Source organism: Quercus robur, chromosome 9, assembly GCF_932294415.1.
Source record: "Quercus robur chromosome 9, dhQueRobu3.1, whole genome shotgun sequence".
NCBI lineage: Eukaryota > Viridiplantae > Streptophyta > Magnoliopsida > Fagales > Fagaceae > Quercus > Quercus robur.
In genome coordinates, this window is record NC_065542.1 from 15,138,606 (window position 1) to 15,159,379 (window position 20,774).

The 20,774-nt window shown below is 37.1% G+C and overlaps 2 protein-coding genes across 9 annotated transcripts; one reads left to right on the forward strand and one right to left on the reverse strand.

The window, feature by feature from the left end:
* Nucleotides 1–2,877: 2,877 nt before the first annotated feature.
* LOC126699671 (heavy metal-associated isoprenylated plant protein 39) lies at nucleotides 2,878–4,048 on the forward strand. Of its 2 annotated transcripts, none has more exons than XM_050397626.1 (3): nucleotides 2,878–3,081; nucleotides 3,212–3,287; nucleotides 3,612–4,048. In XM_050397626.1, the coding sequence occupies exons 1-3, from the start codon at nucleotides 3,073–3,075 to the stop codon at nucleotides 3,827–3,829; spliced, it is 303 nt and encodes a 100-aa protein (XP_050253583.1). In that variant the 5' UTR covers nucleotides 2,878–3,072; the 3' UTR covers nucleotides 3,830–4,048. The 2 variants fall into 2 exon arrangements, with proteins under 2 accessions (XP_050253583.1, XP_050253582.1); XM_050397625.1 differs by having other exon boundaries at nucleotides 2,880–3,081; nucleotides 3,209–3,287.
* Nucleotides 4,049–6,830: 2,782 nt separating this feature from the next.
* LOC126698910 (pentatricopeptide repeat-containing protein At3g60050-like) lies at nucleotides 6,831–16,583 on the reverse strand. 7 transcript variants are annotated; one of them, XM_050396415.1, is made up of 5 exons: nucleotides 14,612–16,583; nucleotides 13,081–13,195; nucleotides 9,210–9,468; nucleotides 8,612–8,705; nucleotides 6,831–7,702 (listed from the first exon to the last, which is right to left on the reverse strand). In XM_050396415.1, exon 1 carries the CDS (start codon nucleotides 16,191–16,193, stop codon nucleotides 14,730–14,732), a length of 1,464 nt encoding a protein of 487 aa, XP_050252372.1. In that variant the 5' UTR covers nucleotides 16,194–16,583; the 3' UTR covers nucleotides 6,831–7,702; nucleotides 8,612–8,705; nucleotides 9,210–9,468; nucleotides 13,081–13,195; nucleotides 14,612–14,729. The 7 variants fall into 7 exon arrangements, with proteins under 7 accessions (XP_050252372.1, XP_050252378.1, XP_050252376.1 ...); XM_050396421.1 differs by lacking the exon at nucleotides 13,081–13,195 and having other exon boundaries at nucleotides 6,831–7,698; nucleotides 8,612–8,678; XM_050396419.1 differs by lacking the exon at nucleotides 13,081–13,195 and having other exon boundaries at nucleotides 8,612–8,678.
* Nucleotides 16,584–20,774: the final 4,191 nt, after the last annotated feature.

Consider the following 20,774-nt stretch of genomic DNA (forward strand, 5'->3'; position numbering starts at 1 on the left):
TGACGTCTCCCCCGTCTTGGATGACTGCAAGCAATTGGCGTCCAGATTCCAGCAAATTCAGTTCAACCACTGCTACCGCCAGGCAAACTGGTGTGCTGATATGCTAGCTAGAATAGGTGCTGAGCAAGAGTCAGATTTCATTTTGTTTTCTAGTCCGCCTGTGGACTTGTTTAAGGCTTTGGAGGATGACTGTAATGGAGTATATTTCAACAGACTTTGTACTGAAGTTGCTTAGTTTTAATGATATCGTCGTTTAACCAAAAAAAAATAGTAAAATTGACATCGCTCGACTTTCATTCAATTGTAAGGGAAAAATTTTGATAGGTTGGAAAATTTGGAATGGGAGAAAGAAAAAAGGTTTACAGCTTTGATCCACCATACTAGCTATCGATAATGTTTCATTTGGTATGAATGTATAATTGTCATAAAAATATTTATGGCTTATTAACAACTTTTTATTATATACTCCAAAGAATTTCTATTATAGAGTTGTAAATCATATATTACAAAAATAAAAATAAAAACTTTAGAGGGACTTATTCTTGTTAGGGTTAGGGATTTCTCTACCAATCCATAAAAAGATTTTAAAAACTAAGATAAATTTGATCAGCTGGAGGTACCAGCACCTTGAGACCGAGTACCCAACCAACTCGGCCAACCTCCTGGGTTCGTAGTGTGCGTTTAGATTGGGCATTTTGCTCAATCCGTGCGTTTTGCGTTTTTTTAGTAGGTCCCAAGGGCACTGTTCATGAACTACTAAACTCAGCAAAACGCAGATTTCTAAGTAAATTTGGATCTCACAGCACTATTTACACTTTTAAAATTTATTTTGTTACAGCGTTTTCAGCAATAAGTTTTCAATTTTTAGTTTTCAGTAAATAAGCGGTATCCAAACGCACTGTTTGGATACCGCTTATTTATTGAAAATTGAAAACTTATTGCTAAAAGTACTGTAAATAAAGGTAAAAATTATTGAAATAATACAATGGGGCCATGAATAATACCAAAAAGTACAATAGACCCATGAATAATAGTAAAAATAAACTGAATAGTGAAATAATTTATAATTTTAATCCACATCCAAACGTAAACGTACTAACATATTTTACTATGCAATATGATTTTCTTCATCTTCTGTAACGTCCTTTCTTCCTTTTTGTTGAGGTAGCAAATACTCTTAACACCTAGGTGCTCAAAAAGACAAAAACCCAACCCATTTGACAAAACCGCACGATCTGATTGATTTTGGGTGGTTTCGCCTAATGGTCAATTAGATTGGAATCTAAAGTGTGAATTCCAATGTTCAAATGGTTGGGTGGTGTTTGGTAGGAATATTTAAACAATAGTTTTCAGTGTTTAAACACTCTTACACATATTTTCATAACACTTTTTAACTCGTACGTATTTCCATAACACTTAAATAACGATATTGAAAATCTCTAACCCAACGAGGATGTTTGAGTTGGTGGATTTGAAGCTAAATAATTTAACTTGACAAGTGATGCTATAAATACTATAAATTTTACTATATAACCAATCACAAGAAAGTAATTTAAAATTTAAACATTCATTTATTTACCAAAAAATAATCATTCATTTATTATATTGATTGAATGACAACAGTTATATTCTTGACTCATCCATTTTTATGCTTTTTTATAAGCTTTTTATAGTAAAAATTGTAGTAGCTCTAGTATTTTCCTTACTCTTGATATGCATCCTCCCAAACTCTCTCTCTCTCTCTCTCTCTCTCTCTCTCATCAAACCCGTTTTTATGTCATTGACATTGCTTATTTTCTTGTGACTACTGTAAAATTTGATCAAGTTTTTGTGCTCAAATTTGGTTGAGTTCTATTATGTTATCTTTCACCTTGATCAACCTCGCTCATATGTGCTCAAATCGAAGCATATAGGTGGTTCATTCATTATTTGAGATTGATATTGGTGGAGCAATTAGTCCATTCAATGATCATCGACACCTGATAAATACATGGGCTAATTTTTTATTGGCATATTAGTCGATATCAAGTGTTAATTATTGAACCCGATCCTGATCAGGCCAAGTAACAAGTTTACCTCAACTATAATCCAACCAACTTATGAGCACCACTACCTTTTTTTTTTTTTTAATAATACAATATAGAAATTCTACTCTATCATAATCTAAGTGTATATGTGTGTGAAACTCCTTCTTGGAAACTTGAACCTTGGTCCTTACTCTCCACACCCACAAACACTTATACTTGTGGAGTGATTATCACACTAAGGGCGTGCGGTGGTATGAGCACCACTACTAATACAGCTTGTTATGTAATACACCACCAAATTCAAACAAATAAGGAAAAAAATTAAGCATATAATAGTGACAAAAATTCACATGGATCAACAATCTAGGCACCTTTATGAAAGAGGAATATCAAATCCACTATAATCAAAACCTGATTGAATCCACTGTACTAACAAAACTCATTTCTCACTCTTGTGGGATGACTTTGGTTAAAAACACCAAATTTTTCTACTAGTCCTATTTCTTGATAAGCAACAAATAGACTTTTCATTCACACAATCAAAAAACCAAAAAGTAACCAAGATATATATATATATTTTTTTTTTGTACCAAGAAAAAACTAATAAAAAAAAGAACTAAATTCAAATAGAAATTGATGACAATTTAAAGCACATTCTTAGAAATTTGACCATACTACTAATGTAATCATGACATGTCTTTAACTATTCCAGCCGTGTGTGATCAACTTCTTGTTTAAAAATTAAAGAATAAAAAATAGAAAAAGAAAATCACCCATTAGTATTGATTTTTTTATTTAAAAAATACACCACCACCATGTGAATTGTGAAACATTTGTCATATATATGGCTACCAAAGCTTGTTCCATGCGGCCAGAAATTCTATTAAGAGGATCTATCTGGTGGATGTGACTCGCACACACAGCCTCTACTCAAACACGCAACCTCATTCTTCTCTCTCTGTTTTTTTCCAAAACCCCATAATTGGGCTAGGTACAACCTTCATTCTCTTCTCTTTGTGTCCACATTAACTTCCTTCCTCTCCAAATGGCTCAGGTACTGTGTTTTCTTTCTTTGTTATATGTATTTGATATGTATATAGACTATAATGGTAACCCTCTTTTAGTTTTCTCTAATTCCTTACTCTTTTTTTCTTCTTGAAAATTGGAATTTGCTGGCGCAGAAGGTGATCTTGAAGGTCTTGACCATGACCGATGACAAAACAAAGCAGAAAGCAATAGAAGCTGCAGCTGATATATATGGTATTTAATCTTTATGTCTATGTTTTCTCTTACAGTTTTCCACATACTAATAAAAAAAAGTTCTTGTGCAAAACCTTAAAAAAGTTTTTTGGTCACTTTTTTTAAAGACATAATATAATTCAATGGGTTTTTTTTACTCTTTTTTTATTTTTGAGAATAAGAATATCTGATTTCACAAGCTGGAAAAAGTAAAATATAAGTCTCGAATCTAATACTCTCATTTTAAATAGAAAAGAAAATAGTACGTACAGTATAATTACTGACATGTTTTTTTTTTTTTTTCTATGGCAATATTATATTGATTCCTTGTATTTTGATCAACAGGGATAGATTCAATTGCAGCAGATCTGAAGGAGCAGAAGTTAACAGTTGTAGGATCAATGGATGCAGTGGCAATTGTGAAGAAGTTGAAGAAAGTAGGGAAGGTGGACATAGTATCAGTTGGTCCAGCTAAAGAAGAAAAGAAGGAAGAAAAGAAAGAGGAGAAGAAAGAAGAGAAGAAAGAAGAGAAGAAGGAAGAAAAGAAAGAGGAGAAGAAATGAGTATGCCAATAATTTCAATCAATATTACCCTCAGGCTCTTGTTATTAATTTCAGTTTTTTAGTATATCAGAGAGGAATGTTTGTGATAAGCTTTAATTATGATTTTCCCATGAACAAATATATCTATTACAAAAGCTCATGGTACTTATTTACATCCATGTAGTTTATAGCAGGTTAGTCTTAGTCCTATGAAATAAAATGAGAAATGTTGGGGATTAATTTTGTTCGTAATATTTTTCATAACTTGTTAAAATGATAAATTTGTAACTAACAAAACATCACTTTTATATGATTTTGCTATGACTTTTGACATTACTTTTGTTACGCATCAATCAAGATAGTCTACGCAGACAATTATGAAAATGTTGTCCACCTAATGAAAATTCAAGTTTTTTTTTTTTTTTCTCATTTTTCAACATACTTTTTTGTGGGGTTTATTTTCTTTTATGGAGATTTTCTACTTTCTGGACCTTAGGCAACTAATGTAAATTGCTTTTGAGGTTGTGGGATCATCGCTAGTTTTGTCCTTGTTGGAGGCCAAGAAGAAGAATAAAGTGTAAAGAAAATTGTGATTCCACGAGTTTCCTCTTCTATTTGTTTGTGGGTCATTTTCTATCTTAATTTCAAGGATCCCAAAGTCTTAAATCTGTCAAGACATCCTTCACCGAAAGGCATTGAATTCATACAAAATTAGTTATTTACATTATTCTTTGAGAGTGACCACAAGATTACCATTGACATATGCACAATTTGAGAGCATAAGCTTAGTGGCCGCCACGAGTGACTTACGTGTCTTGATAACGTTTTTGATGTTGATTGGGAAATATATGAGTAGGATGAGCGCATGGTTTTGCTTTATTTGGTCACTGATTTCACTAATATGGCATGCATGAATTTCGCAGCATCAAATTAACATAGCAGCCATAACCAATGGGCAATGGCCCTGTCGGTTGGTAGAATCTTTATACTTGTCATGTAAGATGTAATTAAAGATTACTGCCCTTTGGAGAAGCTTTCGATAGTGCCTTTGTTGGCTCTGACTAATAACTGATGTAACGTTGTGGATAAATCTTTAGCAAGGGTATTTGATGCAAATCCACCAAGATAAATACCAAAAAGACAGAGAGTGACTATTAATTAAATCTGAGCCAAGAAGAAAGACACAAAGCTTATTAACTCACAGTACTCTGATTTAATTTTCTTATTTTGTTTTTTGTTAAAAGTGGAATAATTCTAGAGACTAAAAATTGTATGTAAGCAAAATTGACTAAAAGTAATTCTAATGACACCCAATTTTATAACTTAATGATTTGTGCGATTGTGAATAGTTAACATTCTCTGTTTGTTACTGACTTTTGCGACCTACCATTTTTTGTCAATCATTCGCAATCATACAAATTAGTAAGTTGTAAAATTGGGTGTAGAAATAGTTGTTTCCTTGGTATTGTTTATAAACTAAAAAACTAAACGAAAAAGCCTGTGTGACAAAAGGACGAATGTCCATTTACCTGCTTCTCTTAATAATCAAATTTCCGTGGGGATCACAGTTGTCAAGATAGCCCAGTCATTATAAAAACTATTGGATGCATAGCTCACAACTTAAAATTGAGTTTGGCGACAGAGGCCCCTACAATTATTCGTACTGGTACTTGCTAAGATTGGGTATCACGATTTTTTTTTTTTTGGTTAAATGTACGACGAATTCAAACATATAAAATCTTTATCTACTCTTCTCCTTTAAATTAATTAACAACGAATAATCTAACTAGCTTAACAGAAAATTGACCAGTTGGTCAAAGAGAAGACACAGAAAAATAACAACAATAAAACACACTCAGTTTTATAATCAATTTACTGCATTGTCAACTTATGATGAAAGCAACATCATTTTCACTTGAGTCCATCACTCACACAACTTATTATACACTGTTTACAACTTGATATATTAGTTTTTTTTTTTTTTTTCTTTTTTTGGGATAGAAAGACCGAATTCATATTAAATCAAACAACATAAATTGCATCATTTGCGAGATTTTGCGCCTAGTATATTCTAAGAAACAAAGGCTCTCCTAAATCCAGGTTATATAGTGCTCAACAATCAACATATTGACCATGTTAGTTAAATGGGAAATTAAAGTGTTCCTAATCGTACTAGAAAAACAAACATGTTTGTCATCATTTTGTCTCATCAGGCATCAGAGCATTCCTTTAATAAGAACAGTGGGCCAGTTAGACATCAATAAGAACAGTGGGCCACTTAGACAATGCCTAAACTGCCCCCACTGTTATGTTCGGCAGCTTAGCTGGGTGACTGGAACACCATTGTCTAAAGAGTAAAGACCCCTTTTCTGCACAGTCGAGTATTATCTCCTGCATATGCTCATCATGCTTATGCTAGCCAACAGTTCTATACCAGACAAAGCGTGCTGTTTTAGATTCCCAATCACATCAAAGCCAAATTTAAAAATCCAAAAGAGTATTAATGAATAACAATAATGTGACTCTAAAACATAGTACATGGTACATAGCCACTTTTGGGGAAAATTATCATTTGAAGTTAGAGCAACTGTTGACAAACCCTTCAAAAGAATATAATGGAGTTTGTCCCAAATTGCTTAGTAAAAGGCCTGCATCTAGAATTTCCCTTCTTCAAGAATCTATGTTGTTGTGATAGGGGTGCAACTTGGGGAAGGTCTTAAGTTCCTACCTAAAACATGGTACCTAGTACATACCCATTAAGGGTTTACCTAAACTATACACGTTTGGTTTGATCCATCTCCAAGAAAGTTAATTTTTTGAAAATTTTGATTTTGACCCATCCCTACATAATTTGAAGTTATACATCCGATAGCGGTAAGATTTACGGAAATGTCTCATGCATGTGAGAAAAGCCGTCGTGTATGACCATGGATAGTTTTTTATTTTTTTGATAGGTAAGAAAAATGTATATTCAAAAAACTGCTAGATGCAAATTAGCACCAGCATAACAAAAGAACAAAAAAGATGGAAAAGCAAAAACATAAAAAAATAAATAAATAAATAAAAATAAAAAGCATTAATTACAAAAAAGAAGAGAGCTAAGGAATAAAGGAAGAGAGTCACTAGATGTGAGTCCCCAAGCCCTAGCCTAATCAAAAAGGAAACCAAAAAAGAGAGCAAGTAGTTGGTCCTCGGATCTATCCAAATCCTCAAACGTCCGCCGATTGCGTTCCCTCCAAATACACCACATCAAACACAACAGAACTAGGTTCCAAATGTAAGATGAATGTTTCCCTAACCAATTCCACCAACTAAATAGAAAATCTAACACCGTATATGAGAGAACCCATGAAATCCCAAAAATTCTAAAGACAAAGCACCACAGCTGATAAGTATTTCCACAATGTAACAACAAATGATCTACTGTCTCACCACAACAATGACACATAATGCACTAGTCAACAAAATCAAAGCCCCTAAGCCGCAAGTTATCTCCCATGAGGATCCTATCCCATGCGGCTATCCAAACAAAGAAAGAAACACGCCGGGGTACCTTAACCTTCCAAATACCTTTCCATGGGAAAACAACGGAAGAAGAGCCATGTGACTGATGATAATATGAGCGAATATTAAAATCCCCATTTTTTGTCAACTTCCATCTCAAACGATCACCATCAGTCATTGAAGGTAAATTGAATGCCAAGAATCAAAAGAAATCATCCACCACATCTGCCTCCTAATCATTAGGACCTTGAATGAAATGACCATCCCAAGTTCTCCTATTCCCTGCTCCTTGACATATCAAAGATGATTCAACGGAGGCCTCTTTGTTTGCAACAAAATTGTACAATATTGGAAAAGCCAAATGGAGAGGAAGATCTCCACACCACCTGTCTGTCCATAACCATGGATAGTTAATTCAAAATTCTAGAAATCCATTTTGAACTACCAGAATTGTGAAATGCATGCATCTATAAGTTCATAATTCCTTACTAGGCTGCCATTAGCCATCTCCACAGCCAATACACCATAAAATTGAAAATTGTACTTCTATATTACCTATAAAAAGATTTTTCCCCTGAAGCATATCTCTATAGGGACAGGAAAGCTTTTGAGAGTCATATAAGAGAGAGGCTGTTCTTTGTTTTGTATTTTAATTTAGGCCTCACAATTAGGTTATTACTAGCCTAACGCTATTTCAGTCATAATGGATCTGGTTTTCAGAATGAAATGAACATGATTTATTTTGTAACTCTATTTGAGAGAGAGAGAGAGAGCTGGTGTAAATATTTTACAATATATTAGATTACTCAAATACAGATAACCTTCCATTGGATCATTAATTTTCCAAATGCACCATTGGATTACGTAATCTTTACATGTTCATCATTTTTAAAGATTAAAACTGTCTCATTTAGAAAATATTCAAAAATAATTTTTCTTGTAATATAAAAATCTACTAAATCTATAAATTTTAAATTGGATGGTAAATGATATTATTAAAAAAAAAAATGATGGTAAATGATATCCAATATTAATGTAAAATTCCATGCATGATGAGCACATGAAAAGCATTTAATCCAACTGTAGACTTGACAAAATATTAATTCTAAACAAATTTATTAAATGATTTAATATTACAAAGAGTCACATTAACTATAGCATTAACCCAACGCATGTATGTGTTTGTGTGTCTGATAGTCTACATATATATGTCTGTATCTCCAAACAATTTCAGCATATTTTTTGCAAGTAAATTCTAATCCACAGTTACTAATGTTCATGGGAGAAAATATTCCTGACCTTAAAACCATATTATTGCTGACTCAATGGCTCAAGTAGCTGCCTAGCCTTTTTTGCCTCGCAACTCCTATATGTGAGAAAGTGAGGTCAAACACTGCACAAGCCAACAATCATGTAAATTCCTTCCATTAGGTCATCATGTAAAGAAAAAAGAGAGCTCTGGATTGGAACTTAAAACATGCTAGTAACTCAGTGATAAGTAAATATTATACATCTAGACTTGAGTAAATATACTAAGTCTTCCATGCTTTTCCAGATGGGTATCTAGCTCTATAAGACAAAACTTATTACAATTAAGACAATAACAGGACATGGTCACAGTAATAGTGGATTTGTATGGACATAAGATATCAACCTCACAGATGCTTATGGGTAAGGGGACAACTAGCCCATATTGTCTGGCCGTTTGTTATACAACAACTACACCCAAAATTTTGGGGTGTCAGCCATTTTGTTATATTTGGATTAAAGATACTTCTCAAAAAACAGCAACAACATGCCATGAGAACTCAAGCTGGCAAATGACTGAAGCCATTTGTTATCTTTGGATTAAAGAAACTACTCAAATAACAGCAACAACATGCCATGAGAACTCAACCTGGTGAATTACTGGAGATAGTAGCGGTTCAATGATCATCTGGAATATTAGAAGTGGAAGAAATACACTTGGGCATCCTTGAGGTTACAGGGCAACAAAATGTCAGTAGACATGCATACGCAAAGCAATAGCCAAAGGGTATCTCCATCCCAAATTTTCAGCCACAAATTTTAAAATTCTACGGAGTCAGATGCCTAATTCAGGATTGCAGTTCACCAATGATGACTGGGTTGATGCCACTGGAAAATTCTGCATTGGCCTGAAATTATCCCAGCTGATTTCAGTGTTAGTGGTAGCACATCTCATGAAAGAAATAGAGACTCACTGCACCTAATAATCTCTTACTTCTATTTTGGTCACATAAACTAGAGAAATTAAACAAAGGTAATACAAAAACAACAGCTTTAGAGATTTCCAATGCCACAGATATATATATATATATATATATATATATATATCAATAATACAGGTTTAGTGTATCATACAATCCTCAGCCTTTAGTGGGAATGCTTTCTCTCTCTGACAAGATAAAGTTAGGAACTTTTACTGATCAACAACATGGTTTACGCTAGACATTTTTAGTACTTAGTAGTATCAATTTGTTGCATGAGTCCTGCAATTATTAGTATCATTTCCATTTGTTTCAAATGGAGAGGGATAATAATGGTAAAAATTTAGTCTTTTACAAATATAAAGGTGTACATTACATGTTGCCACATTGCCACATCATTTAAAAATAAATACCATCCTTAATGGGTGGAATGCAATTGTTAAATGACATGAAACATATACACCATCATGCATTGTCATCATCAGCAGTATTGACACCACATAACCTCCATCACTACCATATCATAACTTGGTTCTCCACTACCTGCTCTAACTCAGACTCTGATACCACTTAACTTCCATCACCACCTTATCATACCATGGTTCTCCACTACCAGCTCTAACTCAGACTCTGATACCACTTAACTTCCATCACCAACTTATCATACCATGGTTCTCCACTACCAACTCTAACTCAGACTCTGATACCACTTAACTTCCATCACTATCTTATCATACCATGGTTCTCCACTACCACCAATTCTAATTCAGATTCTGATCACAACTGCCTCTGAATTACTATATTACACACAAAACCATAACCATTGCCTCGCTTATGCTATGCCACTGATGCCCCCATTTCTACATTAGAACCACCATGACGCACAGCATGACCACTACTGGTGGGACCAATCTTTGACACCATACACCCCACACCTTCATAACCAACTCCACTTTAAATCCACTTATATATCACACTTTACCCCAACAACCAACAGCATCACCCTTATCATGCTGCAAAATCAAAACAACCTTCATTGTTTTTCTGTTTACCTCTACGTAAGCATCATTACCAAAAAAATCTTAGAGAGAAGAAGAAGCAAAGTCTCAATCTTGTAACTTGGGTCATCCAAGAAATTAAGGTTTGGATATCATCAGTAAAGAGCAGGTGTGTATACAAATCATTGCACACAAGGATTTAAGGTCCTGGAGAGGACATTAATTCATAGAAGTTTGAGGAACATAAGCTCCAATTTAACCGAACCATGAAGTTAAACAAATTCATGAAGTTACTTCATACAAACTAATTAAAGTTACAATCATTAGTAAGCAGGTAGATTCATCAAAACAAATCAAAGTATATCCAAATTACCAGCCAAGGCATCAACGGTGGGTAAATATCCCTTACAGATGACCAGCAAGAAAATGGTGTAATTTCTTCCTTTTGGGAGAACAAACAGGGGTATTTGAGTGGAAACTACCATCAGCAATTGATGCAGCCATAGAAGATTAATTTGTTACTACTTTGCAAATTCTTCTATTTACGACTTATTTTATGGGGCCCACATGTGAAGTCCAGCTGAAGTAAAAGTCTTGCAGTTTTAAAGGACTAGTTATATGTGTCATAAGCTAACATTTTTTAATTTGGGTTTTTATTTAACAAGTTATGGTCAATTATGTATTATGGGCAAGATCATAATTTCAACAATCCCTGTGAATTAAGGGTATTTAATAATTTGTTTGAGTCTAGAATTTGTTGAGATCCTAAGTATCTCAAGTTTTATTTTCTTCGAGTCCAAGTTAGTAATTTATTAGCTATTGCCTTATTAGGATTTTAATTTACTTGTCAAACTAGGATTCCTAACGCTACTAATACAAGAAAGAGTCCTTATATATTTTTGGTGATGTGGAACCTTGCCAAGGAAGAGCCCTTTGAACCCACCCCTAGTGAGTAAACCTCAAAAATAGAACCCCACCCACCATAATAGATGGAGTCCTTATATATATGTTCAATGTACTAGAAGAATAGATGGAGTTAATTATTCAAAATATTGTGTGTTTTGAGCATTGAGGCATGTTGGCCTTCGTGTGTTCTTTTCTCACTTTCTCCTCTCATTTCTTCTTCTCTTTCTTTTACTACCATTTGTGGATACTGTTCATACAACCCTTGAATGCCATCCATTACTCTCCTTATCTTCATCCTCACAATCCCAAGTCAAGCCCTTTCTCTTGCCTATCAAAATCATAAAAACCACATATTTTCTCTACTAAATAACCATTAAAAAAATTAAATAAAACCCTAGCCAATTTGAGCCTTAACCTTTTCTCTAGAACTCTAAACCCTTGATCTACAAATCCTCCTCAAGCCACCACAGATACATGTGGACAAATTCCCCATTTTGTCCTCAATCGAAAATTTTTGGGCTAGCTTTTCATCAATTTTAACTTTTGAATACATAATCAGCTTTAGAAGATATTTCACCATCACATAAGAATGAGGGGTGATGCACAACCATTAAGAAGTTTCAGCACTATACTATGTTTCTTGATGAATTCTTGAATAAGGATTATTGTTTAAGAGTTTAGGTTAGAAAAAGTATGAATGTTGACGGCTGTTTGGGGGCTGAAACAGGGGATAAACAGAAAATAACTTAAATAAAACACTAGGCAATCACACCTAGGTCTTCCTAAGCATCACACCTCAGAGAAGTTTGCATCACACAAACAAAGCTTAAAATAAGCTGCTGAATTTTATTAATCAAAATATTCTGAAATAACATAACTACAAAAGAGTCTTTATATAGAGACTATAGTTATCCTTTTCCTAGTAGGACTTGGACTCTACATAACCTATTCCTAGAATGAATAGGAATACTATTAATAATTAAATAAAAGACTTAATAATATGTAAACATAAAATAAGATTCATGGGCCTTTGGTACGGCCAAGGACAGCCCATTCCAGATTTCTGGAAATTACCAAATTGCCCTTATTCTAATAGAACTTAATTAAAACTGATCCAGCAGCTTCTCAACCTAAAAGACTCAATACTAATAACTAAAATGACCTATCAAAGGTGCAAAGAAGGTCCGACATCAAAACTAGACCACAATTCTTGAATCTTTGTATATTTAATCATCTTTTTCCTTGAGCTCTTCCTTGTCCTCATCAAGGGGAAAGCCAAAAGGTTCAAAAGATTTCCAACAATCCATGAAAAGTAAAGATCCTAAAGTATGCGTCTTAAAATATATTCAATATAGCTACAAAGTGACACAAGACAAAAGTGCATGAAGGTCAAAAGGAATGGCAATCTAATTACACCAACATAACAAAGAGTAACAGAACTATACTAAGCAAAATGAGCAAACAAGAACAGATGGTACTCAATTTTCCAGAATAATACTTATAACTTGGCACAAAAGGTGAAAAACAATAGTAATCACCTAGCTACCCACTAGACAACAAAAAGAAAACCAAATGGAACAAGACCCTTAGAAAAAAAAATGCAGAAATGGAAGCGGCATCAGGTGTCCAAGATTACCATTTAACAATATAACACCAACTTGCCTTCTGCTCTTCTCAAATGTCAATGGCCATGAAATTGACTGAATGATGAGAGGCCATTCAGAGCAATTTTTGCTAGCATTGAACAGTAACTAAAGTATGAAAACATAAGACGGAAGCATTAGTCAAATCAGCATAGCACCCACTTCAGTCAGATTTCCATGATTAGGTAACAACTGCTTCGCGTCAATACTTCTAAATGTTTCAGATACTTAACAATGATATGGAATTTCTTTAGATACTTCCATCACATCAGATGTTTCATAAATGTTTCAGAACTTTGAAAATACTTTAAGGAAAGTAATGGGATAAGCATCGGGTACACCATGATTGGTAGGATGTGACCCTTTTAGGCGATGAAAAGGATATAATTGTAAGGAGAAAAAAAATGTATGAAGGGTTTACAACATATGATTAGGCATGCAAAACTAGGGATGTTGCATGCTTAGAATATCACTTGCACAACAATAGTAAATCAAATTAAAAATTTAACAAAAGATTTACACACACATATATATAAGCTATGTTTTTCTTTTTATTGCTAAGCTACACTTGTGACAAGTCAATCTTGAACTCAGATTTTTATGGGGAGAGGAAGTGCTACTTGAGCTAGAGCTCATTGGCATAAACTACATACTGTTTGTCACTAAATACTTGCTTAACATTTTCATAATAGAAGATGAATATAGTTCTCATTAAGGCATTTTCACTGTTTCACAAGATGTATTAGTTGAGCTGCAGAAATGTTGTTTAACTATTTGAGCAAGTCAATTAAAATCCATACTACAAACATAGGTATTTGAGCTAGAAACTTTCAGGTGGAAGGATTTGTTTTTTCATAACAGAGTACCTCTCTTTTTTTTTTACAAGTAGTAGTAGAGACCTGAATTTTAACAACTGACTAGTAATAAATATTTTACCTAATAGACTCTGCATGCTTCAGACAAGTAGGTTGTTTCTAATTTTCCTTTTAATTGTTAGATTTAATGTTTCTTGTATTTTATGCAGAGAGATAGCTAAGTGGACATAGGTAGAGAAATATAAAGTTATCACTTCTTAAGAGTTACTTCATTATTGGGATTCAAGCGCAAATCTTCCATCAATATCAGCTCTATTATTCAACTCCTCCCTAGAAAATGTTCATTATTTCATGCAATAATGATCAAACCTTAAACCGTAGCTATGATAAAAGGATGAATGTTTATCTACAGCTCTTATTGACTCCTGATAATACCAGAAAAAATGTAAGTGATAAGGAAGAGTAATAACTGAAAATACATCTACAGTATGTATAGAACTTGAAGGAACTGCTGATTTTCAAAGACAATGAAGCATAAGAAGTGAATGACTATTTCAACTCAATATTGATCCAATCAATCACATGAAAAAAAAAAATCTCACAAATTAAGAAAGCATGGACCTACTCGCTCTTTTTTATATATCAATCACTAAGCATGGAAAAGATAATCAAAACAATATTAGGGGAAAAAAAGTTGTGCAAACTTTACTCTTTTTGCTTCTATGGCTGAAATTGCCAACAGGTACATGGTGTCTAACTGAGCTGGATGAATAAGTTATGTTGCTATGAGGTTACATGAATAATCTCCAGATACATAGTTTGCCACTTTAGCATCTCCTGTATTTCTTGATCTTTGAGAGAAGATGGACATATTGTCCCTTGTCCACCATATGTCTTATTACTTCATGAGCTTCAGAAAGCTTTCCAGCATTTCGCAAATTACTCACTAGGGTACTGTACACAAGGAAATTTGGATTACAACCTCTAGATTCCATTTCCTTAAGCATTGAGCGCGCCTCTTCAAATTTCCCAGCCATACAAAAACCACGAATCATGGAATTGTATGTGAATACATTTGGAAGCTGTCCCTTGATTATCATCTCATCAAACATTTCCTGAGCTTTCTCTAGCTCCCCGGCCACAATATATCCTGTGATCATTACAGTGTAAGAAACCACATCTGGCATACACCCATTCTTTGTCATTTCATTAAAAAAATATCTGCAGGCATCCAAATTTCCAGCCCTGCTAAGTCCATCTATCAACGTGGTGAAGTGAAGAACACTAGGATCAAAACCTACTTCCTTCATGTGATTCAAAAGATTAAGAGCTGCAAGTGGCTTGTCACCTTTACCCAGGACATGAAGAAGAATATTATATGTATGAAAGTCTGGAGAAAAACCACTCCTACCCATTTCATCAAGCAGTCTATGAAACTGATCCAACTTCCCCAACCTATACTTTGCACACATGACAACATTATACGTTAGAATATCCGGAGAATGACCCTCAACTATCATCTGCTGATATACCCACTCAATCAACTTGTACTGGTTAACTGAAAGAAGGGAATGTAGAATCGCATTGTATGAATGTTTGAATGGCCTAAAGTTAAACGTCTTTGATTTAATGAACCTCTCCACAACCTTCCTAGCCAATCCCGCCCCACCACAAGTACATATAAGTATATTAAACGTACGAGCTGTAGTTGGGAACCCATTCTCAATCATCTCATCAACTAGCCTCCACATTGCCTTAAACTCCTCACAATCCGCAAATATCTTCATTATTAAATGGTAAGAGTTTGCCGTGTGCCTATAATTCTCCTGCTGGCCAGACCACACGAAAAACTTATACCCCAATTTCGCACACCGCATTTTATTCGCATAATTTACATTCCTCAATATTCCCAACAGAACTTCCCTCACAAGCAGCCCCGAAACCCTTATACACAACTCGTGTAGAGCCAATTTGGTATCGAACCCTGGCCCATCTTGCTCAAGAATATCAAGGACCCTACTAGCATCACTCTTTACATTATCAAAAAAACTCCGCCTAACCGAAAAATGTCCCCGGATGGAACTCCCATCCTCACTGGTATTGGGTTTTTCATCCAAAATGGGATCAGAATCCGAATATTTCCACATTGCTTTCAAGGATTCCTCAATGCATCCAAACCCATTATCAACCTTATCCCCATCAAAACCCCGGTCGCACAATTTCCTCGAAACGACCAAAAAACATGACAACTTGTGAACTAGTCTTGGACCAAACAGGAATATAGAGTTCATGAAAGTTGAAAGTAGCTAACAAATCCAAGAAACCCAGTAACAGGAAAAGAATTCTTAGCATATAGAGCTCCAAAAAATGAGCGATAGCCATTAAAATGAAAAGACCCAGATACGCAAATGGGGTTGAATCGAATAATAAGAAATGTTCATCGAGTGAAGCTCTTCCTTGTGAAGTATATGAGTTTGATTCGTTGAAAAAAAAAAGTACAGGATTGAAGTTTGTGGCGGAGGACTTACTTGGAATTAAGCTACAGTCACTTCGAGCTGGTTCTAAGTCCCACCTGAGTTCTGAGGTTTTTGCTGGGTATAAGAGAGAGAGAGAGGAAATGAAACACTACTTTGGGGGAGAAAGCAAAATTGCCCTTCGTGGCACGGGGAATGTGGAGGAGATTTTGGTATTTCAGCAAAATTACACCGTTTTAGGACCCTGATTTTACTTTTAACCGCAGTGTTAATTATGCACACACGCCTTACCTACGTGAATTTGAACTGAAATTGTGAGTTGAATGTGCAATTTTTAATTATAGTTTTACCCTCAAAAACAGCTAATTACACTCATTTTAAGAAATGTTATGTTATTACTGCGCACCATTGACGCGATAATCATTCTACAATGATAAATGCTTGTTAGGTGTAAAAAGTAAAGATTAGAGTTCAAGTTTTCAAGATGTGCAATTTTTAATTATAGTTTTACCCTCAAAAACAGCTAATTACACTCATTTTAAGAAATGTTATGTTATTATTGCGCACCATTGACGCGATAATCATTCTACAATGATAAATGCTTCTTAGGTGTAGGGAGTAAAAGTTAGAGTTTAAGTTTTCAAGAGGAAACTTTACACACATATACAATTAGATTATGCTAGATTAGAATTTCTATCTTGTATAAAAAAAAATAAAAAAAAATGTTGTGTTCACCATATTTTCATAACAAATCTTACTTAGCATGTTGATACTTATTGTTACTATGAGCAAAAAATTAATTTCAGAAATGAGTTCTGTAAGGGCGGTTTTTGGGGCCCAGACCCAGCAAGTAAGTGGTTCTGGCCCAAAAGTCTCCAGACAATGAATTTGTAGAGAGTGGGTTACAAAGTTAGGACTAGACGAAGTGAACGTCAGTTAGATGTACGCCATGCAACATGTTGAACGTGAGAATATTCCATTTACATTTAATGGGATATCGGTCCAAGGAGACGTATAAGTGCACCTCTTGCTCTGTTTTACAGACTACAGAGTTCTTTCACCTTTCTCTCTCTCTTTTTTCTTAATTCTCCGATCCCCTCTTCATGGAGATCTCCTTCTCTTATATAGCCTTCTTGAATTGATAAGGACCTTACACTTGTTAGCCATCTGGACCTTCACTTGAGTGTCTGTCCCGTCGGACATCTCCCTTATCCTTCTGTGAGTTGCACTGGCCAATGTAACATTGTTCGCCTGTCTTCTCCACATTAATGCGGCTGAAAATGTAGCTTTCTTGCATTTAATGCGGCAGTTATGGCTTCTCCTTGATGTCTTACATTTTCCTTTTTCCTGCTGTGTGAGGCTCACCCTCCTACCCACGTTCGCCTAGATGGGGTCTTCACTGTGGAAGGGACGCACATTGGGCCCATATTTGCGTGTCCGAGGAGGCATTCCTCCTCGGGCGTCTTCTAGAACGAACCAGGCTCAACAGGGTTGGGCCAGAAGTCATTTGGGCCCCTATTCCTCGTTGGGTCATGGTTAGGCTTCGTGTGGGTCCCCAGGCCCACTGTTGGTTTTGGGAATTTCACCCCTACAATAGCCCCTCAAAATTCCGGCTCCTTCTTTCTTGTCCGAGGAGGAAGGGCGGGATTTTGACATTCATAGGATTATCTATTGTGGGTCCCTGCTTCACTTGCGCGGAGGTATGCTTCTCACACGCCTCATTAATAACGGGGGTGGTTGATGACCCATGCGACGCTAATTATTGCTTTTAGCGGTTTTATATATTTTGATCCGACGATTGGACGCTAGATCAACGGTTGGGATCATTTCCGTTTCCCTAGGCGGGAGTATGTCTGTCCGGCTTCTCCTGGATACATAAGATCTTCAAAAGGCATTTCCTTCTCATTTTTGGACAAGCACTCAAGCACTCAGAGCACTCTCGCACTCTCCCTTTTAAAGCGTTCAAGCCTTCGCAGTCGTCCCCTTGAAGATTTCCTGTAAATTCCTCACCCGTAAGTGTACATTCCTTTTCCATTGCCTTTTTCCGGCATTACTCCTTAAATAAATCATCTTCGCGTCACCTAGGATTAGGGGGATGGGTAAACTTGACAAATTGGTAAATTCCCCGGCCGGTATGGAGGGCTTCAGAGCCAAATACCGTATTCCGCCGGAGGTAGGTCTAGAGTATTGTTCTCTGGAGGAGGTCATAATCAAGAGGAGAACGGGGCAGGTCGCCATTCCAGTGATAGCCTTTGTGGAAGGAGGAATGACCATCCCTATGGGAAGGATAACTAGGGATTATTTGTGTGGTCATAGGTTGGCCTTTCACCAATGCGTCACGAATATGTTCCGGATCCTGGGGTGCATAGAGGTCCTGAACAATCAGATGAACCTCGGCCTTACATGGCATAACGTGGTTCATTTATATGAACTGCACAGCCTTGGCGACTCATATTACTTGAAGTCCAGGTCCGATGAGGTGAGGTTGATATCCTGCCTTCCCAAGTCCAACAAAGGCTTGAAAGACGACCTTTTGATCGTCTCTGGACGGTGGCACGACGGTCTTCACTACCCAGTCAAGGCAGGAGAACCAGGTGGGGCACCATAGAGTTAGATCCCTTGGAAAGGATCTTAGTTTTGATCTTTCCCCCTTTTTCTTTTATTGTTTCAATTCTACTTTACTTGTTTGCCTCCTCGGACTAACATAACCCTCTCTTTGGACCTTGCAGACAAGAAGCATACGACTCCTCGGCTTAGTTTGGTCAATGTCCAGGCACTCAATTTCCTTCTAAGGTCTGAGATTTACATGAGTGCAGACGGGCAATTGTGAGTTACGCCTCTGATTTTGGACTACGTGCCCCTTACTCGTGCTCTAGTGGAGCCCGGCCAAGCAATCAGGGCAGGTAGTTCGCGATTGGCACGGATCAACGTCTCCAGACCAGGCTTTCTTGCTTCGAGAGATTTACCTCCCGTCCAGCTGCCTGCTCAACGTGCCTTTCCCGCAGTAGTTATCTCAGCGGAAGAAGCCGGTTCCTCGCACTCGTCTTTGGAGGATCAAATAGACCAGTTTCACTTCGCCAAGGAGGGAGAGGTGTCGGCCAGGATAGTAGAGCTCTCAGATTCTGATTCAGATCTAAACCGCGCCTCGGCAGCCCCTGACCTTGGTTTAGTAACCGCACAAGTTGGTACCAGCCAAGAGCTTGAAGAAGAAGGAATGGACCTGAGACAAAGGTCTGGCCTCAGGGGCCTCCTTGCCAGTAGGAACAAAGGGCAGTCCTCCAAGGATGCTCCGAAGGAGAAGCCGACCTCCAAGGCTCCTCCTCCTCCTCCTCCCACATCGGATGCGGCACTGCAGCCTATGCCCAATTTAAGGTGGAAAAGGCCTGTGGGGGAGTTGGAGGAGGGTGAGGTTGGCCAAGAAAAAGCCAAACCCCAGAAGAAGGGCAAAGAGACCAAGGAGCCCAAAGAGAAGAGGACCAAGTCCATTGATAGCCGAGACGAGGCGGCTATTCAAAGGGAACAGCGAATATGGTCGCCGCGGCTCGAACTGGATGGCGCTCCAATTTCTTGGGATGCAACCCTGTGGGAATCCCAACGTCGGGAGGCGTCATTCTTGGCTGAGGCCCTGCAGCAGCCTTTTCTTTTGCCTCACGACATGAAGGGGCTACGGGATACTCGGCAGCCCGAGCTCTTCATGTCACTGAAGAAGGACATGGCCATGGTGAGTGAGAACTTCTCCTATCTCTTTCTCTTGTTACATATCTATTTATGCATCATTCTCTTTAATTAAGCCTTTGCTTTTCTGGCACAGGTTACTCAGCAAATCTTCGTTGCTGAGGAATGGGCCAAAAAGGCACGTGAGGACCTTCACAACGAGGCCCAGTCCCGCTGTGCTGTCGAGAGGATTGCAGGCGACCTCAAGAAGGAAAATGATGGTCTGCGCAACGAAGTAAAAGAGGCAAAGAAGCGCCATGCAAGCACGGAAGCCGGCCTTAAAAACGCTACTAAGCAGGTTGAGGATTTACGCCTACAGCTCCGTTAATCCGAGGAAAATCTCGCGACAGAGAAGCAGGCGGTTTCAGATCTTAAGTCCGAGCTTGCGAAGGTCGAGGGGGAGGCCCGTCTGGCCAGGAAGGCGGCCGAGAAAGCAGTGGCAGCCTCTTATGATCGCGGGGTCAAGGACACTGAGGTCAGGCTGGCCGAGGAGGTGGCTACTGTATGCAGGGAATACATCACCCTGTCTTGGGGTGTGGCCTTGGACCGGGCGGCAGTCCCAGCGGATTCCGATCTTAGGAAAACTGAGAATATCTTTTTTCCTGAGGACGTTCGTGAGATCCCTGACGAGGTCGCAACTGAAGAGCCTCTCCCAACAAAGGCTTTGGCCTCGGACTCCGCTAT

Coding starts and splice junctions, on each gene's coding strand:
- LOC126699671 (XM_050397625.1), top strand. Junction 3,288..3,611: donor AGCTGCAGCTGATATATATG/GTATTTAATCTT, acceptor TTTGATCAACAG/GGATAGATTCAATTGCAGCA.
- LOC126698910 (XM_050396418.1), bottom strand. CDS start 16,193: ATGAACTCTATATTCCTGTTTGGTCCAAGACTAGTTCACAAGTTGTCA.